The 27,220-nt window shown below is 37.0% G+C and overlaps 1 protein-coding gene across 2 annotated transcripts; it reads right to left on the reverse strand.

The window, feature by feature from the left end:
* Positions 1 to 7,882: 7,882 nt before the first annotated feature.
* Positions 7,883 to 16,782, reverse strand: LOC149848653 (uncharacterized). 2 transcript variants are annotated; one of them, XM_089996712.1, is made up of 4 exons: positions 16,592 to 16,782; positions 14,939 to 15,195; positions 13,507 to 13,958; positions 7,883 to 8,407 (listed from the first exon to the last, which is right to left on the reverse strand). In XM_089996712.1, exons 1-4 carry the CDS (start codon positions 16,699 to 16,701, stop codon positions 8,141 to 8,143), a joined length of 1,086 nt encoding a protein of 361 aa, XP_089852838.1. In that variant the 5' UTR covers positions 16,702 to 16,782; the 3' UTR covers positions 7,883 to 8,140. The 2 variants fall into 2 exon arrangements, with proteins under 2 accessions (XP_089852838.1, XP_089852848.1); XM_089996722.1 differs by lacking the exon at positions 7,883 to 8,407 and adding an exon at positions 9,494 to 9,895 and having other exon boundaries at positions 16,592 to 16,772.
* Between the last annotated feature and the right edge of the window lie 10,438 nt (positions 16,783 to 27,220).

The raw sequence follows: 27,220 nt of genomic DNA on the forward strand, positions 1-27,220 counted from the left end.
ACTCGAGTTGGATCTCAAAGCTTTAGAGGTTTGAGGGCTGCAGCAGGGAATGAATGGTAGAGAAGGCAGACTTGAGGGATGATTTTATAAAGAGATTAACGCGTAGAGTAACGGAGGCGACTATAGGAATGTGGGATGAAGCTTCGGTTTGGGTCATGAATTACCCTTAGCATTGTAGGTCAATGAGAGAGAGAGAGAGTATAAAAATGGAAATGTCTTAATTAATGGAAACAATGGGCCGATCAATTAGGAGGGAGTATGGTAGGGCTGTCAAACGAGGGGTTTGTATTGGGAACCCTACACAACCGAACCGGCATAAAAAATGCTGACTAAAATGTCTTTTGGGTCGATCCAAACCCAAATCGGTTTCACTCATGGCCCCCTCTGTCATCCCTCTTGGGATTTTATTTAGGGGTGGCAATCGGGTCGGGTTGGCGTGTCAGCATACCTCAACCCGAACCCTACCCGTTTATTAAACGGGTCGGCTGTGGCAAACACGAACCCGACCCGTTTAATAAACGGGTAACCCGACACGACCCGCCAACCCATTTAATAAATGGGTTGGGTCGGGTAAACGGGTTTTCAGGTTCGCGGGTCGGGTTGACGGATCGGGTTGGCAGGTAGGCAGGTTGGCGGGTTGACGGGTCGGGCAGACGGGTTGGCGGGTTGACCCACCCGCCTAACCCGTTTATTAAACGGGTCAGCCGGGTTGGCATACCCCCAACCCGAACCCGACCTGTTTAATAAACGGGTTACACGGGTCGACCCGTTTATTAAACGGGTTGGCTTAAGCCCAACCCGAACCCGCCTAAGAGGCGGGTTGCCGGGTCGGGTTGGCGGGTCGTGTCAGAAATTGCCACCCCTAATTTTATTGATGCAAGTTGTTTTGATCAAACGGGACACCAAAGATGTTATCTACATCATTCATTTGGTAAAGATTGACATTTAAATTGCCAAAATCCTACTTGTGTGCATGATTTTTTCGTGGTTCGAAAATCAAATAGTTGACAAAAAACAAAATTTTGTGATTTAAAGTCTTTGTTTTTTTTGTTGTTGAAAAAATATGATCCAAGGGCTGATTCATACTAAATCGATCATGATGAATCCATTTAGAGTGTCAGATTTGATCAAAACTACTTGAATCATATATAAGATGTAAAAGGGAGTATGAAGATTGGGGATGACATAGGGGATAAGCAGAACTGAACTGGACCCAAACCTGGCCAAAGTAACAGGCAGCCGCATTTGAGCTATAAATTTTTTGCTGGATCTCAGAGCCAGCCCGACTGACCCTAGAGAGCATTAAACACGTACTTTTCTAGAGTAAATAAATATATGTCTCAAATAAGCTTTAGATTATGTGGGTCGGGCTTAGGCTTTTATTTTCTTGACCCATCATAACCAGTACTGGACTGCTGATTATTTGGTTGGATGTGGGTGTGTACCCAATGGATCAAATGACTTGGGCCAGGTCGAACCCCAGATTTGACTTTGAGGCAACCATGGTGGCCAGGGCTAACCTTGCTTCGACGAGTCATACGTCCTGGACTTGGCGGAGGTCAGTCATATCCAGCATAATCGGGTTAGACCCTTTTTTGAAGGACAGTTTAAGCATAAATGAACTGGACCTCAATCGACATGTGGTCCGATCCAGGTCTTTCTTAAATGCCCAAATCAGGCCACAGCCCAAATGATGAATCTTGATCTGAACCTAACCATCTGGTGAGGACCAGTTTTTTGAATGCCCAAGTCCAGTCAATAGTGGGTTGGTCAAAACCTGGCCAGTCGACAACCCCATAGACATCTCTCTCTCTCTCTCTCCCCTGGGGACTGGTGGTGCGTCGAGTGCTTTTTCCTTAACTTTTCGAAGCGTGTTGCATGTAATCGTTGTGCCGCCTCTTTTCTCTCTCGGCGGCATCCAATCTGGAAGAGTAAGCGTGTCAAAGCCCACCCAAATCGCTATTTGCGGCAGAAGTCGATTTCTTGCGAGGATAGTGGGAGATCACAGATGCCTCAGTGCTATGCCTCATTCTTTCCTGGGGTGCAGGTTGACAAACTGCATGAGCCCAAATCATCTTTTCAGGCTTTCAAAATCGGATCTATTTAGGTTTCGATCAGCCAGTCGCCTGCATTGCCCATGTTGTTCACCGGAAAGCCTTTGTGCAGTCAGCGACAATGCCATCTTCGTCATCTTTTATTTTCGGTGGTTGTTCAAGCTTGCCCGGTGCTCTAATCGCTTCCCACTCCTCTCGACCGCCATCATCGTCTTTGGTAGGTGCTCCCGAAGACAGTATAAATCCTACCGTTGATGAATGCTCTATTGATGCTCCATCCAGAGGCGCTTTGACGACACATGATGATGTTGGTGCTCCTCTCGAGAACCCATTATTTTGGAATCCGCCCTGCTTTCTGTTTTTACGCAGGTGGCTTCTCGGTTCTTGATCCTTTCAGCCGCCAAGAGCCTCTTTGTTTGGCGCTATCGAAGCTTTTGAAAATCTGACCTATGATAATGGCACTCATGCCCAACAGTTTGTCACCATCCCGTTTTCACATGCTCACGTTTCTAGTTCCTCTATTGTCAAGGTCATTGTGCCATTATTTGTCGGTGCCTTCGCCCGTGCTCCTGTTTTGCACGATTTTGCGACGGCTTCTGGAGACATGTGTGGCTCTCATAAGCATCAGTATTTTGGAAACTCGCACTTCATCATTTTTCCATGCAGGCGTTTCGATGGACTGGCGGTCCACGTTATGGGTTTCAATGCCCTATCTTATCAAGCTATCAACTGCATGGTGATCCGCTTGCAAGCTCCTTTCCTCCTATCTCCCGCGAACTTCGTGTTTCGTCACCCTTTGCATCTGGCAGTTGGCCACAGTTCGTTTGGGGAGTCGGTTACTTTTAACTCTCGAGACTCATCGATTGCGGGTGATGATCCTATAGTAGGGCAAAGTCGTCTCTTTTTTACGCTCGGTATCGAAGTTCATGAAGTTGCCCGGCTTCTTGATGTTTCTCTTTCCTTACAACAACTGTTTCATATCTCAGACGTCAGGACGCATCTGTTGCTGCGGTCTCCGACCTTCTCCCTTTCTCTACGACAACCCCATCTGGGGTCGTTCTCCATATGTCGACTCCCAACTCGTTCGCTGAATCAGGTGTTGGGGCCTGTTCTGCTCGCCGAGGGCGTCATTGCAACCCACACACCTCGGCCTCCCATGCCGGTGGTTCTCCTCGGTGTTCAACCAGAGCTCGCACCCCTCAAAGTTTTGCTGACTTTCAGCTATGAATGCTCTATGCTGGAATATCAGAGGGCTGAATTCTCTTGACAAGTGTCTGTTCCTAGCAAGCTGGATTCGCCAAGAAAAGCCAGATTTCATTGCCCTATGCGAAACAAAAATGGAAGACGTCTCTCGCTTTGTCGTTTCTAAAATTTGGAGAGGGGCAAACTTCTTCTTTAAGTCCGCGGTCCACTAAGTTGGTGGTATTCTTATTCTCGCAAAGCCTTCTCTAGGTATGTCTCAAGTCGACGATGGCTTGTTTTCTCTTTTAATTGCTTTTTCTTTGAAAGCAGGAACCCTTACAACGGTGATCACTATTGTCTATGGCCCCAACCGTCCTCCCCTTTAACCCGCGTTATGGTCCGATTTGAGTAGGATTATTGGTTCTTTTGGGGAGCTGCACCTTTTTATGGAGGACTTTAATTGCTTGTTGTTTATTTATGACTCAAATTCTCTCATTTCTCTGACTGCCTCTATGCGGGGGTTTTAGAATTTTGTCCAACAGCAACAACTTTACCCTGTTCTTCCTACCGCCGAGCCTTTTTCTTGGTTTAATAGAAGGTCTCGCCCATGCTACAGGCTGCTCGACCGAGTGCTCGTCTCCCCCGATCTGCTGGAGATCCTCCTCGACATCACCTGCTTCCTCCTTCTGTCTCGGACCATAGCCAGGTTGTCACTTGTTGGGGGGAAGGTTTTACCTCTGCAAGGACTTTCGTCTTTGAAAAGTGGTGGCTGAAGGAGCTCGACTTTGAATCTGTGGTCTACCGTTCGTAGAGCAAGCCTTCTACTGTGGTCAGGGCTGCCGTCTGGTGCTATGAGAAGCTTTTTCGCCTCAACCGCGACATCAAAGCTTGGCTTTGGAATCATAATATTAGTAAATTCTAGCAAATGGATGCCTGGAAGCAAGAGCTATCGATCATTCATCATTCTATCTCTTTCCCAAACTCCCTTTTCGATTTGACTATTTATAGCTTAAAGGCCAGGTCCACTGAGCTTTCTTTGCTTCTGCAAACATGGCGGATCAAGGATGAAATTAGATGAAAACAATGGGTGATGGTATCAAAACAACACATGAACATGGTTTTCCCAAAATCGATCTCTCAAAAACTTATTTTGGGTTTTGAAAACATTAAAACACATCCCAAATTAGAAACTACTCATATCTGGGCCATTATTTAGATATAGGATGTGTAAAAGATTCATCTCCATGTGTTGATCGTGTACCCTAGCCTGTACACACATCCAAAGCTAGTGAAACCCTACCTCAAATTGATCGGGTCTATAAATCCTTTGTCTTCAAGGATACAGATCATCCTCGGGCTACACTATAAAAGAGGTACAATACTACCTTTAAGCTCCAATGGAAGTCTCAACTAGCCTAGGGCGTGTGAGAAAGAAGAAGAGGATATAGGGAGAGGAGGTCAACCTTGAGGAGAGAGAGGTTCTTGAAAATCATATAGGGGGTCCTCTCACCCCTACTTATAATCTTTCAAAACCCTAGCTTAAGCTAGGTCTCTTTCTCTACTCAATCCTATTCCTTCATCTCACTTGGATCTTTTAATCCTAAGACACCTCAATATTATATTAATATTTCAATTAAAATAAATTTTCATCTAGGAGGGTTGTTGACACACGTCACAAGAAACCCTGAAGAAGGCAGCATATCAGGGAAAGTGAGCATGGTTTGGGTGAGCATAGTGACATAGCATTCGGTCCAGCATGCCAGCTAGCGCAGTTGAGACAATTCAGGTTATGCGCAGCATAGCATGGAACTAAGCAGGTGAGTGTGGTACAGACTGGACAACGGTGGGCAGAGTGGTTTCGGCAAATCGACAAAGGTTGACAACGTAAGGTTTTAATGTGTGGGTCGCCCATAGCTTGGCGCCAAACATGAAGGTCAACACTATATATAGGTGAGTGTTTGTAATGAAAGGGATTAGGTACATTTTTTAGATTAAATGAAATAAATTCTTCTTTTGGCTCCTAAGTGGAGATCGGCCTCTTTAGAGGATTAAGGCTAGTTAGACTAATTCATTTAGTCTAATTAGATCATTCTTCTTTCTTCTATTTTATTATTTCTTCTCTTCTTTCACCTAGATTCAACTTGACTGATTCGAGATGCAATATTTGAAGAATAATGTTCATCGCACCAAGTGATCTCATGAGGAGAATGATCTGGCACTCCTATCGCAGTTCATCGCAGCATTGGATCACCTATAGATCGAGCTTAGATGTGGAGAGAGTTCACTGCTATTGCGCATCCGTGTGATCCGCAGTTGAGTGCATTACTTCACTCTCTCCTCTTTTCCTATTTCGTGCTTTTGAATCTGCAGCGATCCTATTACAGAACTAGACTTGAGCAAGCCGATCATTTGCAGCTTCAGCGCCAGCAGATCGCGCGCATTGATCAAGCTTGGGGAGTGCGGTTATGCATTGAACACTGCAATGCCTACGTGAGGACAGCATCGCCTTGTGCCTTCGCGCACATACTGTTGTCTGCATTTGAAGACACCGAGATGAATTGCGTGCCTGCGAGTGTAGCGTCTATCTCGAGTGCCTGTGAAGCACATTAGTCTTTAGTGCCTACATGTGCCATGAACATTGCACCTACGTGCACCACGGACACTGCGCCTGCGTGCGCCATGAGCATTGCGCTTGCGTGCACCACGAGCATTGCTTCTATGAGCGTTGAATCACGTTGCGCCTGTGCGCGCTAGGTGTTTTCGCATCTGCGAAGAGTTGAAATAGTCATGTGTCTGTGCACAACGATTGGCGATAGCTCGATAGTGAACGATCCTTGCCATAGTGCAACACGTGGCACCCCCACATTGAGTCCTACACCCAATTAGGGTTCAATCTCCAAACACGTGTAGGAGGTTTGAACCTATTCAAAAACCTCTTAACAAAAATTCAGAACTCATTTTAATATTCTTAATTACTTAATATTAAACAATGTAATTTATTATGAGAGGGTGTATGCCACTTGGCATCCCCACCAAGAGTTAGAGTGTGATTAGGACCCCTCTCTCCAAAATCGTGTAGTTAGAGTCCATCTACGGTTTTCAACTAAGTTTCCTAATTTAATTATGTTGAGTTAGTTAGCTTAGCGATTAAGCAAAGACCTAATTAGGAAGGTCTCTAGGGGCATGCCACCTAGAGGGTCTAGGTTCAATATATTTGGTTAAGACTATGCCACCTAAGCAAATCCCTAACTAGTTTAGTTTTCTTGTGAATTAAGAAAGTTGATTAGGCTAATCCACCTAATTTACTAATTTATTAAATTATTTAATTGCCACCTATAAGAGAAAGAGAGAGAGAGTGGGGGTCTTTCCACCCTAACTTAATTAAATTATATTCTAATTAATTTCATTGCCACCTAGGCAATTGGATCCAAGTGGGGCCCAAATAGAGAGGCATCCCGCCCTATAGATCCAGAACTCCAAATTAAGTCCAATTAAACATTCAAATTAAATTCAAATTCAAAATTCAAATTTAAACCTAATTAAATCCACATTGAAATCCAATCCAATCCAAATCCAAATTGAGATTTGGATTGCCTCCCTATTTCAAATTCAAATTCGGGATTTCAGATTAAAAGAGAATTCAACCATAAATTCAACATTAATTTGAAATTAAATATAAACTAAATTTAAGTCATAAATTCACATAAAATTCATATGTATCTTAAATAAATGATTGAAAATTCATGGGTATTACATTAAAGGAGTCTCATTGAGAAACACTTGAACGGTTTCTATGTGAGAAGTCTTTGGTATGTGGGAGACCCACAATACAGTCTTGAGTTAGTTTGCCTTTTTTGGACTCCTTGCCACGTGGACTTCTTGATTCCTTCTTGAACCTTCTTAGTGTCAGATCTAGACCTGGTTATTGGATCTAGGTATAATATTTTAACAATGAAAAATCAACCGCTCACAATTTATCAAGATAAAGGCCGTTTAGAAATGGTACAAAACATCATATTCAAGCCAACGTTCCTTCAATGGGTAGTGGATAGGGGTGGCAATTTCTGACACGACCCGCCAACCCGCCTCTTAGGCGGGTTCGGGTTGGGCTTAAGCCAACCCGTTTAATAAATGGGTCGACTCGTGTAACCCGTTTATTAAACAGGTCGGGTTCGGGTTGGGGGTATGCCAACCCGCCAACCCGTTTAATAAACGGGTTAGGCGGGTGGGTCAACCCGCCAACCCGTCTGCCCGACCCGTCAACCCGCCAACCCGACCCGCCAACCTGCCTACCTGCCAACCCGATCCGTCAACCCGCCAACCCGACCCGCCAACAAGACCCGTGAACCTGAAAACCCGTTTACCCGACCCAACCCATTTATTAAATGGGTTGGCGGGTCGTGTCGGGTTACCCGTTTATTAAACGGGTCGGGTTCGTGTTTGCCACAGCCGACCCGTTTAATAAACGGGTAGGGTTCGGGTTGAGGTATGCTGACACGCCAACCCGCCAACCCGACCCGATTGCCACCCCTAGTAGTGGACTGCCTAGCCCCAACTTCATTAAAAGAAAAAAAAAAGAGAAAAGAAAGGAAGCCCAGTTCCAACTACATGGAGATATATGATTGAAAACAGAAGGCTATAAATTCTTTTGGAATCGGAAATTTGGGTTGAGCCAACAACCCAACCTGAGTCTTAGCATGAGTTCAGAGATGGGCATACAATTTGATCACATTATAGTGAACTGTGAACACTATTGCAGACTATGCACACCAGACAAACCAGGCACGTTCTTACGCAATCCCGTCTATACATGTCAGCATTAACAATCAAGATCGAAATCAAAGAAATTGAAAAGTAACATGCACCATAATGCCTCCACATATATCCAACTTCATATCCAGTGATCAAAAACCATCAGGATCTAACCCTAATTCCTTTCTTGTTTTTCCAATAAACAAGTCCTTAGACTTGATTATTCCAGGGATATGTCCAATGGCGGTAAAGAAAGGCAACTGCGCAATGGCTTCCTTCCTCCCGAGAGACACAATGGCCATGCCTGAGGCAGGTTTATAGCTTGACAGGTAGCTTTCTTTTATTCCCTTCATCAACAATTTCAGGTTCTTTGCAGCCAGCAATGCATGCTTATGAGCGATGTATCCTTGCTTCATTTCCTGTTCAATTCACATTTATGTAGAAAAAATGAGGTTCATTTCCTCATCAGCCAAACATGCAGTATAATAGTGCACCATGAGCCTGGATGTTGTTGAAACATCACTGTAACTAGACACTATAGAAATGCAATTGGATGAATAAATCTCACAAAGAGGTAAGTTTTATATTACATAAGTGCACATATATATGTCCATCTCTCTCTCTCTCTCTCTCTCTCTCTCTCTCTCTCTATATATATATATATATATATATATATATATATAGGCTGGTTCTGCCCACTTTCTAGTTCTGCCCCATCAAAATAGTAGTTTTTGGGTATTTTTTCACATACCTAATACCATAGATGTGATCTATAGGTTTTGTTTAGTGGGAACCGGCTTTTGAATCACTGGAATCTCACCTGTAATTTTTCCGGTGATAAAAAATAAATGGCTATGAAGGCATCAATTTTTTTGGCTCATAAAAATACATTTTTTCATCAAAAAATATGATCCAAGAGTCGATTCTCACCAAATCAAGCATGCTAAACACATTTAATGGTCCAGATCTATCATAAAACACTTCAAACTATGGGGCAGAATGGGGAAGAACGAGAAAATGGAGTCTAATATGTTCAGTTCTCATATATATATATATATATATATATATATATATATATATATATATATATATATATATATATATATATATATATATATAACAACCTTTAAATGTGTGTCATTACTTATTTACTGAAAAACATGCTTTTCATACGAACTGATTTAATCAGAAAACTTGAATCCTTTATCAGCAAGATCTAGTGCAACATTAGCCGTTGATTTTTTTACCCATCTAAAAAACACATCTGAGTTGAGAATATTACTAAAAAATAATTAAAAAGTTCATTTAGATTGAAGAGGAGAGTTTCAGGCCCTTACAAAGTTTCTAAATGAGAGTGGTATTGGTAATCACATATCATGTCCTCACACTCATAAACAGAATGTAGTGTTGAGAACTGACACAGGATTTATCTTTAATGACTCATGCTAATGTGGATGTTAGATTGTATGCTACCAAAATCTTAAAATGCAAGTCTCCTTTAGAAGTTTTGTTTAATGAAGCTCGAATATAAATTTATGAGAGTGTTATCTATGTTTGAGAGACTAGAACACATAATCCGCAATTCAAATTTGATCATTGTGTTTTCTTGGGCCATGCTTCCCATCACAGAGGTTATTATTATCTTAACCCTCAAACTGGGTGTGTCTATGTCTAGGAATGTCATGTTTGATGAAAAGGTCTTTCCTTTTAAAACCATTACTTCACTTCCCTTGAGCCTAAGTCCTCGAATTCCTCAAACGGATCTCATGTAGGGCCACCAACCATTCTTTTTTCTGCATTCAATTTAACACCAACTGGCCTTCGTCATCATTAACCCATCACAATTGAGTCTTCAGACCATGAGACTAGTAGTGGCAACAACTTGAGTTCTCCTCCGCAGAGTCCACCTATGTCACCAAGTGTTAGCACCAATGCCCAGCCTAGCCAACAACTTAGCCTACTATACTTGTCCGTACTCACCCCATGATTACACGTGTTTAAGATGGTACCTGAAAACCCAAAATTTTCCAAGCCACAAAATATCCTATCCTTGAAATCCTTCTCACCAGTTCTATCAAAAATATGCCTTGAGGCACAAAAGGCGCGCCTCGCCTTGAGGCGCAGCCCTCTGTGCCTCAAGGCACAATATATATATATATATATATATATATATATATATATATATATAGTTTTTTTATAACAAGATGTCTGAGACATGATCAACAAGATTTTTGTAGGTTAATCTCATATATTTTTCAGTTATTTCACTCATGTAATCAGTTTCTTAGTATATTACTATATTTTAACTTTTGTTGGTTAATCTCGTATATTTTTCAGTTATTTAAGTTATGTAATTAGTTTCTTAATATATTTTAACTTTTGTTGGTTAATATCATATATTTTCCAGTTATGTAATCAATTTTTTAGTTACTTTTATATGTTAATCTCATATTTTTTAGAATAATCTCATATATTTTAATTTTTGTAGGTTAATCTCATATATCTTCCAGTTATTTCAGTTATGTAATCAGTTTCTTAGTATATTTTAACTTTTGTTGGTTAATCTTATATATTTTCCAGTTATGTAATCAGTTTCTTAGTATATTTTAACTTTTGTTGGTTAATCTTATATATTTTCCAGTTATGTAATCAGTTTTTAGTTACTTTTATATGTTAATCTCATATTTTTTAGAATAATCTCATATATTTTAACTTTTGTTGGTTAATCTTATATATTTTCCAGTTATGTATGTAATAAGTTTCTTAGTATATTTTATCTTTTGTTGATTAATCTCATATATTTTCCAGTTATCTAATCATTTTTTTAGTTACTTTTATATGTTAATCTCATATTTTTTAGAATAATCTCATATATTTTAACTTTTGTAGGTTAATCTCATATATTTTTCAAGTATGTAATCAGTTTCTTATATACTTTAACTTTTTTTGGTTAATCTCATATTTTTCAGTTATTTAATCAGTTTTTAGTTACTTTTATATGTTAATCTCATATTTTGTAGTACCTATTTGAGATTTTCTATTTCTTATTGGTTGTTATTAAATCAATAAAGCATTTCTTTATTTATTTATATTTTTAGATATTTTTTAATAATTTTTTTAAAGTTTTAAAAAAAATATTTGAGGCTTACGCTTTACGCCTCGCCTCGGTTTTTGGTGGAGCTCCTCGCTACGCCTCAACGCTTTTCACAACACTGCTTCTCACCTATCTTCTTCAAGATAATGAAATTGTATCTTTCAAAGAAGCCCTAAGTCATCCTAAGTAGAAAGAGGCCATGAGACTTGAATATGAAGCTTTCATAAAAATCATACCAGGACTTTATTACCTCTTGAAAAAGTTAGACATGTAGTCGGGTGTAAGTGGATTTTTAAGATAAAGAGACGCGTTGATGGTACTCTTGAAAAGAATAAGGCATGCCGGGTTACTAACAAGTACAAATAACAAGAAGAGTTAAACTACTTTGAAACCTTTAGCTGTGTTGTGAAACCTACAACCATTGGACTCTGTGTTATTTGTTGCTATGAGTAATGGTTGGATTATTAAGTAGTTGGATGTTTAGAATGCTTTTCTACATGGTTATTTATCATAAAAGGTTATATACCGCAACCTCTTGGGTTTCAAGATATTTGATTTTCTAACCATTTTTGTAAACTTGAAAGCTCTCTCTATGGTCTTAAACAACTCCTTGAGCTTGGTTTCCTCAGTTGAGCTCATATCTTTTGTAGCTGGGTTTTACAAGAGACGAGTTTTAAAAAATGAAAGATTTACTATATATATCTTGACTTATGTTGATTCAGACACTTATTACAAGATTGTGAAAGGAATTTGCCTTGAAGAATCTAAGATCTTTACATTATTTTCTTGGTATAGAAGTTAGTCACAAAGGTCCTAGTATATTCTTTCTCAGCGAAAATATATTTTCGAGCTCTTAAAAAAGGCTTTTTTGCAAGGAGCAAAGTTGATCTCCATGCTCATGGCTTTGGGTCCATCTCTTCTAAATTCAAAGATCTCACCTTGTCTGAAGTATTGTGCGAGCTCTTAAATATGCAACTATGACCCGACTCGACATAACCTTTGCAGCCAACAGGATTTGTCAATACATGTAGAATCCTAAAGAGGCTCACTGGATGGTTAAACGCATTCTCAAATATTTGAAAGGAACATTATATTATGGTTTGGAGATTAAAGGTTTATCAAATCAGCAGTTTTCTGCATATTCAGATGCAGACTGGGCCAGTTGCACAGATGATTGGCATTCCACATGAGGTTATGTAGTTTTTTCTGGAGCCCAACTTCATATCCTGGAGCTCAAGGAAACAAGCCACTGTCTCTCGATCTAGCACCGAGTCCGAGTACATATCTCTCTCTAGCACCACTGCTGAAATTATATGGCTTCAATATCTTCTACAAGATCTTAAAATTGAAATTCGTGAAACACCTATTTTATGGTGTGACAATCTTAGAGCCTCTCAACTTGTTGCATATTTCATCATAATCGGAAATAAGCATATTAATATTGATATCCATTTAGTGAGAGATAAACTTGCAAAGCATCAACTGGTAGTAAATTACATATCTGGGAAGGATCTTGTGGTTGATGTATTAACCAAGCCTCTCATACCTCAACAACATAAAATTCTTTGTAGCAAGTTCAATGTGGTTGAACCCCATTGAACTTGAGGGGGGCTGTTAGAGAACAGATCGAATCATATCATGACAGTGGGTCCAGCTCCATAGAGTTCAGCTCATCCAAATTAGAGGTTAACGTGTTAAATAAGAAAGCTTTTCAGAAAGGTTCAGATCAGGTTGGAGACTTACCTAATCAGGGAGTCAAAGCTATAGAAATTGAATCCAAATCTAAAAAAAACTTGTAATATTCCTTTTGAGAAAAGGAAAGGCTAGGAGATGTATTTGGCAATGAAATTTATAAACAAAGGAGACAACTCCTCTCTCTCACGTCAAGAGGGAGATTTATCACTGTAGACGTAGGTTCAATCCTGAACTGAACCATGTTAAACTTGAGCCTCTTTTGTGTGAATTGTTGTGGTTTTTTATCTCTTTCACGACTGATCCGTAATATTTTAGCAACAATGCTCCTAATTGTCTCAAACAGTTCCAAAGAGCACAGTTGGATGTGTTTTGCTTAATCTGAACTTTCAGATGTACTCGATATATATAATATAGCTTAGTGGAAAGATTAATGAACTACTTTTGATGTTCAGATGTGTTTTTAGAGCAATGGAAAAATCAGCAGCTTGTATTACACTAAAACTTGATGATAAAAACATCAAGTTTGTGGGTTAAATCAAATTCAAACCAAAGCATCTCACTAACTAACCGAAACATATATGCAGGTTCAGATCAAGTTAAAAAGGCTCAAACTATGCTTTAGTTGAAAGTTGTTAGTACACGAACCTACCAATTCCTGTATGTGTGTGTGTCAATTATATAAATGCATGACAGGTGCTAACTTCAAATTAAAGAAAGAAATTTACTTACTGAAGTGTCATTGATATCTCCAATGGCAAATATATTCTTCTTTCCTTGAACTCGTAGATGCTCATCAACAATCAACTGTCCACGTTTGTTCAGGCAGTCTTTCAATATGCCCTCCTTCAACCATGTAGATCCAAGTTCCCGTCCAGTACAGTTGAACCAACAATCTGCCCTAACTTTGATTCCTTCGCTTGTCACAAACTCGAACTGCGCCGGGTCGGCTTGATCTATGTTTATCTCTTGGTTAAACAAAACTTTTACTTTCTTTGAAGTTAACCATGCTAATGCTTTAGCCGAAGCCTTTGGACTAATGAACTCAACCAGTCTTGACCCTTTATGAACCAGCGTTACCTGCTTGTCAGGGAAGTCGGTAGCAATCTCACCAGCAAGTTCTACACCTGTTGGCCCCCCTCCAATAATAAGAACAGAGTTTGCTGTTCTGGTTCTGTCATAGTCTGCCACATGAATGCCAAAGTTGGTTCAATTAAGTGTTCTAAAAAACATCTTGATTTACTTCTACTAATTATATTACATTTCCTTTTTCATGGGGAAATCACCCTCGAAATCAGCATTTACATAGTCCTGCAGGCCAAGTCTGTCATACTTACACTCTTTGTTATCTAAAGCTTCTTAGATAGGTGGGAAGCCCACTTTCTGGAAACTTGCGATACTCTTTGCTTCCAAAACTTGATGAGAACCTCTATTTTCTTGTGCTTCCTATGCTTTTCACATGTTTCATCTATTCTTCTTATATGTTTTTTTACTCAACTTTTCTTATTTTTTGTGTTTTTTCTCTCTTCTCACTCATTTTCATGTGCTTTTTCTAAATTGTAGTCATCATTTTTAGAATATGTTAAAAATTTAACTCTTACACTAAAAAATCATGAAATTTAATATTAGTCACTTTTATTTTAATTTTTATTTGTGTTTCCATTTTGATTCTCATTCAATTCTTATATATATATATATATATATATTCCTCGCTTCCAGCTTCCTATACATTTTATAATGCATTGATTCTCGCTTTCGCTTTCTAGTATAAACCCCTGGTGCACTCTTTTAAATCGATTTATTTCAACTAATATTGAACTAGATAGATGGGATGGCCGTGGACAGGGGCAAATGCAAGGGACAAGGTCTCCACTCCTGCCTCATCTCAAAATTCTGCCCTCCATCCCCGCCTTCATTCCGGCATGCCGGCATGGGTTTTAGTTTAACCTCCATCCCTGTTTGATGTCCTCCATCCCCTGTCTAATCAGGGCGGTGCGGGGCTCAGTTTTCCCCAGTTCACTCCCATCCTTAAAGAAAGAGATTGAACCGACAAAAGGATATTTTAATTATTTAACAAACAGGGATTTGGGCCCCGTTTCCCCAAGTCCACTGCCATCCCTACCAATTAACTGTGTTTTGTAGCATAGATGGTTACGATACATACACTCCCTGAACTGTTTGAGCCTTTCGGATCGGTTCAGAGGGGCGTTGCTAGGGTGCCCGGTTGCGATGACGAGATAATCGTAGGTTATCCACCGACCGTTTGAGGTTACGACCTCCTTCTCGGTGACATCGACGGCGGCTGAGATGACCACCCTTGCATTCTCCAAGTAGTCCTTGTGGTTGATCAATGACCTCTCGCCAAACTTAGGCTCCACCGCACATCTCAATGCTGCCCATGGCACTTCGTAGTACTCCTTCCTGTGAGTCATTGATTTCCAAGAAAATAAAAAAAAAATAGCCAAAAGTTTTTCTAGCTCTACAATCGGTGAAAATTAAAATTAAAATTAAAATTAGAAAAACATTTTTAGTAAAAGAAAATTTAAGAAAATGAATAATTAATTAATTAATTAATTAATTAATTGAAATTTAAAGACTTGATTCTTTGCCAATATACGTTTCTGGAAAAAAATGGTGATATTTGTCTCACTGATTGGGATTTGCAAAAAGTTTTGATGCTTTTAGGAATATTTTAGTCAAATTCTTGCAAAAAGGAAAAAGATATGGAAACGTAAAAACTAAAGACCGACGTCACAGTGGCACGCCATTTTAGAGAACGTGAGACGCTGACACGATCTTGAGATGTAGAAACCAATGTTGTCAGTATCAGACTGAATTGGTCGATTCGTATCGTATTGGACAAAAATCAATACGAAAACTGAGTTGATTCGGCTCATTTTAAACAATGTTGTCAAAATCGTATTGGCTATAACGATTCAGGTGGATCAGCGGATACCGATTCTCAAAGAGAATCATTCTGAATCAGCTAAAAAACTATTTAAAAATATACTATGTATTAAAACGTGATACGTGTTCAAACTATTAAAACATTAATTTTAAGTATTTTTTACATTTATTAAAGTGGATTTTCTGCCGATACGATACGAATCGGCCCACCCATACTGTTTTTAACAATTTAATATTTTGATATTTTTAATAAATTTTCAATAAAAATACATTATATATATTAAACTATTGCAACCTAATTTTATCAATTAAAAATTAAAAACTGATATGGACATATCTTATTTTTCAAAAAAAGATATTCGACCCTTTCTGACATAGGAAAATACTCCAGGAAACATGACATCTTCAAATTTTATGATGTCTCAAAATATTGGGATAATAAAGCATACAAATAATTTTGTAATAGCACTATAAAATATTTCAGCAAACATGATAAATTCAAATTTAATGATGCCGGAAAATATTGTGATGATCCTGCCGTATGAATGATATTACAAAACTTTTTAAAAAAAGTAAAAAAAAAAACTCAAAAGAAAAAATAAAGGTTGGTTTGAGGATGCCGGTCGACGAGGAGAGACGCCAGATATCGAACATTCAAGACAAAAGCTAATTTTTTAAGTAAAACTAAACATTTCTATAATTGCCAGAATAAAAACTATATTTTCTCGATTAACAGAATCACCATCTATAACCAAAAATCTCTCGTCCCATCAATCAGGAAAACTAGGAAAGAAGGAAGAACAAGAAATTCGTCCATTGGAAAAAGAAAAATTATATATATATATATATATATAATTTTTAAAAAGAACAAAATTGGGTAAATAAAATTGAGGGGAGGGGGAAATCGTACGGATCGATGAGGACGACGTCGGCGACGAACTGAAGGGTGCGGGCTATGAGAGAGCCGGCGGGCCCTCCTCCGACCACCACGACCCGGCTGCTCCTGTTGCTTCCCTCCATCGCCTCTCCTTCTCTCCGGCGATGGATACGACCGGGTCTCCGGCGGCTTCCGTCGGATCCTTCCCGGTCTCCAAGGCGAGCCCCTACGGATATCCTTCCTGTTATTTAAAGGGGGAGGGAGGAGCCGTTGGGCATTCGACCCGACAGCCTGGATCGCCAACGAACGAGTGCTGGCCGCCGTTTGGCATTTTGCTGGTCGTCCTCCAATCATCCTCCTCCTCCGAACGAATCGGGTCTTTATCCGTTTTATCTGTAACAACCAAATCCCATTCCGACCCACAGGCTTTCCGGGTCCGATTGGATATTCGATCCATACCCATCTGATGCGCTTCATCATACGGGGCGCGCTCAATGCCTTGGGTCTCAGATCCGTGCATTATTTCGTGATATTTTTGGTCATTTTATACGGCTACTAAATATTGCTTTTTTTGTGATATTTGAGAATATCAATCATATTCGTTACATTGTTCCATGTGTTGGATCTGGTGTAGGAGCCATGCCAAGAATGGAGGTAAACAAACAATGGAATAATAATAAGTGTAACAAAAACCCCATAAAGTTACATCGGGCTCTCTGGAGATGGTGAGAACAAAAACCATTATGATTTGGTTGGGTTTGGACCTATTTCAGTTCCTCCCATCTAATACCAAATCCAAGTTATACTTTACCTTGTAATTTGCCTTTTGTTGAGTAAGATAAATTGCCTCCACTTAATTAGATAAAATAAAAGTAAAAACCATTACTCCTAATTCTTTAACTATTTTTCTCGAGCATGCTCATCTAAAGTTCTAGTTGTCTTTGTAGATAATACGATATACAAAAGCAACTAAAGAAACTATAACTTTGCATAAGCATGCTGAAGAGAAATGGTTTATGAATTAATAAAACAAAAACTGATTATACTGACTGCAAGTTTAGTATAGAAGTTAGTAATAGTGATCTTATTAAAATACATCAATGTCTTAACTTTCAGTATTTAGGACCTATATTACAATAGAATGAGAAAAGAAGATATCGTTAATAGGATCAATGCCTAGGAAGTGGAGACATGCTAATGATGTGTTTGAAAAAAAATATTAGAAGGGATCTAACGCTCACAAAGAAAGGCTCAAGAGAAATATACATTCAAAAAATATTAATTTATTGGATAGTACTCTTCACCCATACTCATAATACATGGTACTTAAGTATTTATAGAGTTGGTGCCTTTTCTACACGACTGCATAAATGGCAACTTGTGGTCTTCCTTTCATAGGCACATCTCTAACTACAAATTTTCTAACAGTTATGTGTTAGTGGCTTAGAAGTATCTTAATAACTTACTAATGATTACTTGCATACCTAACTCATATAACTCATGACTCATGTAACCTCTCTCCTAGCTTTTCACATGTCATCTCAATAGCTCTATGCTTAATACATGACCCACTACATCCATTACATGATAATGTACATGGGTAACCTACCTAATAACTTTAGGTCAACACTTTTTTCATGTCCACGTTGTCTATATTACATTATGCAAATGTCAACTTTGCCCATGAAATCTCTACATATCACACATTGACAAAACTACCAACAACTTTTCTTGACTTCGACTCAACCCAAAATGGGTTTACACTTCCAACAGCCCCCTTTAAACCCGTTTTGCGAAGCTCTTCATTTCAAGAAGTATTCGTAGATAACAAAATATCTTCATCTTTATTGGCTTTGTGAAGATATTATTGCTTTCTCCTCTGACTTGCAATGTGTTAAATCAATTTCTTTGTTCTTCACATGCTCATGAATAGAATGAAATTGAATATCAATATGTTTGCTCCTCTAATAGAATATTGAGTTCTTTACTAATCCAATTGTTGACTTGTCCACCATAATTGTAGTAGGGCCTTCTTGAGGAATATGGAAATTCTTTAAAATATTATGCAACCAAATAGCATGATAAACACAAAAAGTTTTCACATATTTTACTTCACAAATAGACAATTGTACTTTAGGTTGCTTCTTTGGGCACCATGTGAAAGTAGTAGCTATCACAATATCCAATGAGTTTAAATTCATTGAATGATGAATAAAATAATTTGTAATCAAGTGTTCGCTTCAAGTACTAGAAAATTCTTTTGGCAGCCTTTAAATGAGTTTTTTTTGGATTCTCTATGGATCTACTTATCAAGCTAACACTATACAAGATGTCTGGCCTTGTGCAAGTGAGATAACACAAGCTTCTTATTATGCCTTTGAATTAGGATTAACATGAGAATCATCATATTTATTACTCATCTTATACTCAATAAGTGTGCAAACTTATTTGCAATTCTCAATTTGAAACATTTTAGAATTTCTTTGGCATATCTACTTTGAGAAACAAAAACTTCATCATCAAGTTGTTTCACTTTAATGCCAAGAAAATAGCTCATGAGCCTAGCATCCGTCATTTCAAACTCATTCGTCATAAACTTTTTAAATTCATTTATCATGGTGAAATTACTACAGGTAAATATTAAGTCACATGCTATCAAGATATCACCACCATCATTTATTTACAAGTATAATGCATGAACATATGGGCATTCATTGTCATTAATATACTTGCCAATTCTAGCATTTCAAGCTCTAGGAGCTTGTTTTAAGCCATAGAGCGCTTGCAATTTGTAAACTTTGTCTTCATGCTACTTAATAATATAACCCAGTGGTTGTTCAATATATATTTCTTCTTCGAGATAGCTATTTAAGAATGTTAATTTAACATCCATTTAAAATAGTTTTTATCCTCTTTGAGCAACCATTATAATAATTAGCCACATGATAGCAAATATGATGCAGCACATTTGGGCGAGCTCGAGGAGGACATCATGAAGACTCATTCGTGCCTAACTTGAACCAAGCCCACAGGCTCAAAACATCCATTTTAGGTATTTTTGAAACTTTTCATATTTTATTTTTGAAAAAGTAAATATTATTTTTTTTGGAAGCCATTTTGTTAGAATCTAGATAGTATTTAAGAATTTTGAGAATTTTTTCAACTTAAAACTAGGACTTTTTCATTTTTTGATTAAATCATCATATCCGGATATTGGGTCCTGATCTAGGTCCATTAGCCCGCTAGGAACCATTTGACCTACTTGAGAGTGTGTTGGGTATTTTGGGTAGTGTTATATTTTTATTATTTTTTTTAGTTTTTATTTTGGTATAAAAAACCTAGCTAAGCTGGATCCAACTAGGGGTGAGTCTAGACTCATCTGTTGTGGGTTGGGTCCAGTTGGGCCTTTAATGTGCCCAATCCCACCCGTTGGACTCCAAGGACCCACTATTAGTCCTTGGGGGGTGCTTGAAAAAAAATGAGAAAGAGAGTGATGTTGGTAAATGTCTCTCACCCTCTCTTCTCTTGTCTCTCTCCCCCTTTGGTTTTAAAAGATGCCCCCTTGTGAAAAGGGGTGTTTTTTGTTATTGTTTTGTTGTGTTGCTATTAAGCATTCTCCTTGTTCCACTAGAGGAGAAGATGAAACAGGAAGGAGGCACCAATGTCCCCCTTCGCTCTTATGCATGTGGTGTCTCGCTTGGTTGTTGTCTCCTTCGAGGACACTTCCATTCGGGAAGACGATCAGATGTCAATCAGTTGTTGGTCCATTCGAGAGCTATGTTGGAATTGAGGAAGAGGAACAAATTGTCTAACATTCGTCACATGAGCTAAGAAATTCGAAAACCCCCTTGGCTGACAACCCTCATTTTTTATTTTTTTTGTTTTTCCAGTTTTTATTGTTCATGGGAATCCATATGGACTAATTTGATTATTTATCATAACGTGTGGGTGGATTTTCATTTTGTAAGAATTTTTTGTTTAAGAAAATAGAATTTGTTTTTTTGGTGATGTTTGATTTCATGTGGACCGTTATGTTTTTATAAATATGTGTTTCGTATATTGTGAATGTTTTGAATTGAACATAGAATTGTAGTTTGCTTGTTTAATCGATATTTTAGTTTTGTGGTTTTGTGACTTTTATTCGATTGTAGATTGTTTTGAGTTTGTATTTAAGAATTGCATTTTGTTGATTAAATTAGTTTTATATATATTGGATTTTTGCATATCTGTTTAAGATAGATTCATTAGAAATTGTCATGATTTTTTGTGTTGAAAAATATTAAAAAAAACATGTCAAAATTTAGTTTTTGAGGTGCTCATCAAGTGTTTGGTGAAATGCCTCAAAGAATTCAAGCATCTTAATTAAGTCTTATTTTTCTGTGGTGTTTGTAGATTAATTTCAGAATATGTTTGCATGTGTTTAGTTATTATTTTTAAATCATTTAAGTGTTCAAATTTGTATTTAAATTTCAAACTATAGTTATTTATTTTGTTCTCTAGGTTGTTTGTTTGCATTAGTTACATATTTAGCATTTATTTCATTCTCTAGGTTGTGTGTCTGCATTAGTTATGTATTTAGCATTTATATTGTTCTCTAGTGGCATGTTTGATTAGTTACATATTTAGCATTTATTTCATTCCCTAGGTTGTGTGTTTGTATTAGTTATGTATTTTGCATTTATTTTGTTCCCTAGTTGTGTGTTTATATTTATTACATTTTTAAGCCTTATTAGTCTAGAGTAGGCATAGTTTAGGGCGTGTATATTGTATTTGTGACCCCTGACCCTTGTAGGTGTCTCCATCAATTGGTATCGGATCTCAGCTTGTTGAGTTCTCCAACTCGGTATGGTCTGACTTTACGCGATGCCTAGTGAGAGTTTTGGATGTAGTCTGCATATGGAGTGGGAAGAGGTTGTTTATACCTCTAAGATTTTTAAGGAAGAGGTTCATGATGAACCCCTGCATGAAATTTAAGGTGATCCTATTTATGACAAGGAAATTGAGAAAGGACCCTTACATAAAGAACCTACGAAAGAAATTTTGTATACAGGCCATGGGATGCATTACTAGCACATAGAATTTGTTTAGTACCCTGACATAAGTTAGGCAATGAGTGGAAAATTTTATACGAAACTAGGGATGATTTGCATAAATGGTTAGCCATGCCTTCTAGTTTATCAGATGCACCTTATATTTACATGTGAATCCCAAATCAGATTTTTAGGCCATATACAGAAAATTTTCTTGCAATTTATTTTGATGATATTTTAAGCAAGAATGAGCATGAACATCTATATTCAATTGCAATATGTATTTTCTATTCTTAGAAAAGAAATTTTTTATGTTACCCCTGATAAATGTTTGTTTATAGTGGATGAAATCAAACTTTTTAGGATATTTGTTTCTCGTAGGAGTATTTATGTTGATCTCATTATTGTTGTACATAGTTTTCATAGTCTGACTTCATTTTATCATAGATTTATTCTTCATTTTTGTAGTATGGGTGTACATCTCATTGATTGAATCAAAAGAAAATCTTTCAGTAGACACCAAAGACAAATAGATCATGTGAATTGTTGAACTTTAAATTATGTGTTGCTTTTGTTTTAGCACTTGTTAGTTCCGATTATGGATTTGAATTATCATGTGGTGTTCTTAGATATAATATGTTAGTTTATGCATGAGAAGTTGATAAGCATGGAAACTTAGCTAGTCGTATTGTTTTTCTCAAAATTACCAAAAATATTTACAAATTGAATCTCCTTTCTCGATATCATATTGCTAATATATTTTTTGTCAAATTTATTTTTAGGTACCAAAGAGATTTATCTAGTAAGGTGCAGACTCTGAAGATGAAGCCTTTTGACCTAGGGGGAACTAATGCAGTGCATCTGGGCGAGCTCGAGGAGGACGTGATGAAGACATGTTCACAACTTGAACCAAGCCCACATGCCCAAAACGTCCATTTTAGGTATTTTTGGAACTTTCTAGATTTTATTTTTTGATAAAGTAAAAAATATTTTTTTCCAAAAAATATTTTGTTAGAATCTAGATAATATTTAGGATTTTTTAGAATTTTTTTAGCTTAAAACTAGGACTTTTTCGTTATCTAATTAAATCATCGGATTCAAATCTAGGTCCAGTAGCTCGTTACGATCCATTTGGGTTACTAGAGGGTGTATTGGATATTTTGAGCAGTTTTATATTTTTCTTATCATTTTTTATTTATTTTCTTTTTTAGTTTTTATTTTAGCATAAAAACCCAACTAAGTTGGATCCAACCCATAGTGGGTCTAGGCCTAGCTGTCGCGAGTTGGGTCCAACTGGGCCTTTAATATGCCCAATCCCACACATTGGACTTCAAGGACACACTATTGGTCCTTGGGGAGAACATCTCTTCCGCTCTTTTCTCTCTCTCTCCCTCTTGTCCCATCTCTCTCCCTTTGGTTTTAAAAGACGCCCCCTTGTGAAAATGGGTCTTTTTGGTTATTGTTTTGTTGTGTTGCTATTGAGCATCCCTCTTCGTGGAGCACCATTGGAGAAGAAGGACAAGCTGGAAGGAGGAGCCCACGTTCCCCTTCGCTCTCATGTCCATGGTGCCTCGCTTGGTTGTTGTCTCTTTCAAGGACACTGCCATCCGGGAAGACGATCGGACATCGACCAGTTGTTGGTCCATTCAAGAGTTGTGTTGGAGATAAGGAAGAAGAACGATTTGGCCAACGTTCGTCACAGGGGCTAAGAAATTTGAAAAACCCCTTGGCTGACAACCCTCATTTTTTGAATTTTTTTATTTTCTCAGTTTTTGTTGTTCATGTGAATCCGTTTGGATGGATTCGATTATTTATCGTAACTTGTGGGTGGATTTTCAGTTCGTAGGATTATTCTGTTTAGGAAAATAGAATATGCTTTTTTTTGTGATGTTTGATTTCATGTGGACTGTTATGCTTTTATAAAAAAACTGAATTTAATTTTGTTAAATTAAATATGTGTTTCATATATTGTGAATGTTAGTTCCGTTGAATTAAATATATAGTCGTGGTTTGCTTGTTTAATTGTTATTTTAGTATCGGGGTTTTGTGATTTTTATTCGATTGCATATTGTTTTGTGTTTGTATTTAAGAATTGAAATTTGTTAATTAAATCAGATTTACATATATATTGGATGTTCGCATATCTGTTTAAGATAAATTTATTTGAAATTGTCATAAACTTTTATGTTGAAAAATACAAAGAAAACCATGTCAAAATATAGTTTTTGAGGCATTCACCAAGTGTTCGGTGAAATGCCTCAATGAATTCAAGTATCTTAATTAAGTCTGATTTTTATGTGGTGTTCGTAGATTGATTTCATAACATGTTTACATGTTTGCATGTGTTTAGTTATTATTTTTGAATCATTTATGTGTTTAAATTTCAACCTATAGTCATTTATTTCATTCCTTAGGTTGTGTGTTTATTTTAGTTACATATTTAGCATTTATTTTGCTCTTTAGGTTGCATGTTTGCATTAGTTACATATTTAGCATTTATTTTATTCCCTAGTAGTGTGTTTGTATTAGTTATGTATTTAGCATTTAGTTTGTTCCTTAGGTTGCGTGTTTGCATTAGTTACGTATTTAGCATTTATTTTATTTCCTAGTTGCGTATTTATATTTATTATGTTTTTAGGCCTTATTAGTCTAGATTAGGCATAGTTTAGGGCATGTACGCTAGTTTCGCACATAGGTGTTTGGGAACGTGTCTGTGATTCATGTTCCTCGTAGGCATCGCCGCCATCAAAATACCTCATTGTAGTCAATTTCGACCCTTCGCTTCTAACCTTTTGCCATCATTTTTTATTTCAATATCTCAATCTCACCTCTTTCATTCTTTTTTGCTTTGTACACCCATTTCACACCAATTGTCTTGGATCTTTTGGAAGAGTTTACTCTTATGTGTTATTCTTCTCAATGGTTTTGATTTCTTCATTCATCACATTCCTTCATCTTTCATCTTGGATGGCATCTTCATAACCTAGAGGTTTGCAATTAACAGACAAACAAAACAAAGTATGTTCATTGTTAATAATTTTGATTTGAGAATAAATTTCATTTAAGCTCTTTGTTATTGGTGATCTTTCACCATCATGAATGGGATGTGGGGGTACTCTTGAAGATTATGGAGGTGAATCTGGTAGAACATTAGTTTCTTGCTCTTATCTTTTGCCTTCTTCTTCAAGTTCAACCACGTCATTTTTGTTGTCACTATTTTTTCAATTCCATGAAATATTTTCATTAAACACAATATCTCTACTTATAACCTTCTTATTTTTTGGTTCATAAAGCTTATAAGCTTTTGAGCTTTCATGGTAGCCAATAAAAATAAACTTTTAACTTTCATAATCAATCTTGGATTTCTTTTGATACGGAATGTGAGCATACCCCATGCAACAAAAAACATGCAAATGACTAACACTTGATTTATAACCACTACATGCTTCTTGTAGAGTCATAAAATGAGCTTTCTTAGTGGGACATTTATTTAAGAGATACATTGCACATGCAACTACTTTAGCTCAAAACTCATTGGATATATTTTTGTACTTTAATATGCTCTTTGTCATATCAAGGATTATTTGTTTTTTTGTTTTTGCTACCTCAATTTGTTGGGTGTTGTGAATTGATGCAAAATGATATAGTCCTTTTAAAAGTTGTCAAAGTCCTTTGAGTAATATTCATCATCCCTATTTGATCTCAAAACTTTTATAAAATGTCCACTTTGTTTTTCAACCAAAGCTTTGAATTGCTTGAAAATTTCAAAACCCTCAAGCTTCTCCTTTATAAAATAAACTCATTTTTTTATAGTAAAGTCATCAATGAATGTGAGAAAATATTTATACTCTATAAAAGATATTGTATTAAGTAGACCACTGTAAACACCTTAATTTGGACCAGGTTATTATATAGTTCTGCTAATTTAAACTTTTGGACTCCAGAATAGTATCTTCTAAACTTTTATTTAAAATATCAATTAAACTACAGGATCTTAGTTTTTCAACAAGCTAAAAATCAGGCCAATACCATATCGAAATAGGAAGTTACGATGAAAATAATGTAACTTATTCAATGAAAATCTTGTTTTTAGGTGGGGCCCATTTTGAGTGCATTTTTTACTATCAAAATAATTAAATTTGGTTTTTTACTTAAAAAGATTAATTAAATTTGGGTATGTTATCTTTTCAATGTATTAAACAGTGTCTTAATTTGACATCTGGATAGAAAGTTATTGCCAAAACAAGTTACCGTATCATAGCGGATCTAAGTACGACCCGATTTAAGCATGGAGATCCCAAATTTAATTATTTAATCCATAGGAAACCTCTAAAAACCTCATCTACATGTGCTATTTGGATAGAAACTACCCAAAATTCTATCTTTGTCTTTCTATAGCCCAAAAAAATAGAATCTTGTCCTACCTAAATTTGTATCCCAATCAAAACTCTTTTTGGATGAGTCTTATCCTTCCATAAAGATAAGAACAAATCCATTTGGGTTGGATTCAAACCCAAAAAAAATTTAGATTCATAACTCATGCAGAATTTTATATGAGTTCAACCTTATAGTCTGGTCATCTGAAAATCCCATACCTAAGTATTGGCCCTAAAGAAGAAGCCTACTCAAGTCATGCATGTACTCTGTTTCGACACCATTGAAGAACACACATACCTACGTGGAGGATCTAATAGACAAAAAGGAGCTTGAATGATAAAACAAACCCTTGAGTCCGAAAAAAGGTATTTTTCATATCCCTAATCTGCTTATTTCAATTTCATATAATCTTTTGATTGGATGTTTATACACATTTTGTGTTTGTTTGCATACCTGAATCTACGACGATGCAATTTAAGGTACGAAGATTGAAAAACCTGTTCTGATTTTACTTTTCCTTCGAGCAAATAATGGTCAGAGCTTATAAATGGCATCCCTAAGTTTAATTTCTTTTTTTGCGTAATCCGAGTAAGTCAAATCTTTCCCAAACTTCCAAATTTTTATCAAAAGTTTTTGGCGATCACAATGGGACACCATATTTTTTTTTTCAATTTCCATAGTTAGAAGTGCATTGTCGGTAGGATTTGGGTTCTGATGAATCCAAACCTTTAAATTTTGAGTTTTTTTGGGTTCAAATGGCAAAAAATCCCCTTTTGCCATATAGGACCAAAACAGCAAAACAGTTTGGCCATCCAGGGGGTAAAACGGCAAAACCTTTTTACTATTTAGTCCATTTGTTTTTTTTAACAGCCTGTCTTCCAAAGGTCGTATCTTAGCACTCCGGTATCAAAATTGAATGATTTTTATTACGTTGGAAAGATAAGATTCCCAACTTTATTTTATAGGTATGTTTCTTAAAACTACATATTTCTACCTGAAAAGGTTCTATTCTTGTTTTGAGACAGAAATTTATGCCCAGTTTACATTTCGAGGAGGTATCTTCGCGTTCTAGTGTCAAAATTGTATAATTTTTGTTTCTTTTAAAATATAACTCATTTTTTTAAATTTTATCTTCTATGAGTTTTTCTAGAAAATGATAATTTATGGGTTTAAATTGCTCGGGAAGTTTCTATTTCCCTTTTAGTAGTCGGAGAAGCGATAGAACAATTTTTATTCCAAGTGGTGTTTCTCTTTG

The sequence above is a fragment of the Nuphar pumila genome, chromosome 1 (assembly GCF_984573655.1).
Source record: "Nuphar pumila chromosome 1, dmNupPumi1.hap1.1, whole genome shotgun sequence".
Taxonomy (NCBI): Eukaryota; Viridiplantae; Streptophyta; class Magnoliopsida; order Nymphaeales; family Nymphaeaceae; genus Nuphar; species Nuphar pumila.

What these genes read in the sequence shown, in the direction of transcription:
- LOC149848653 (XM_089996712.1), bottom strand. Translation starts at nt 16,701, where the DNA reads ATGGAGGGAAGCAACAGGAGCAGCCGGGTCGTGGTGGTCGGAGGAGGG. An exon ending in GACGTCGTCCTCATCGATCC is followed by an intron (nt 15,196 to 16,591) that starts GTACGATTTCCC and finishes AATGACTCACAG; the next exon opens with GAAGGAGTACTACGAAGTGC. An exon ending in GCTCAAACAGTTCAGGGAGT is followed by an intron (nt 13,959 to 14,938) that starts GTATGTATCGTA and finishes TTCATGTGGCAG; the next exon opens with ACTATGACAGAACCAGAACA.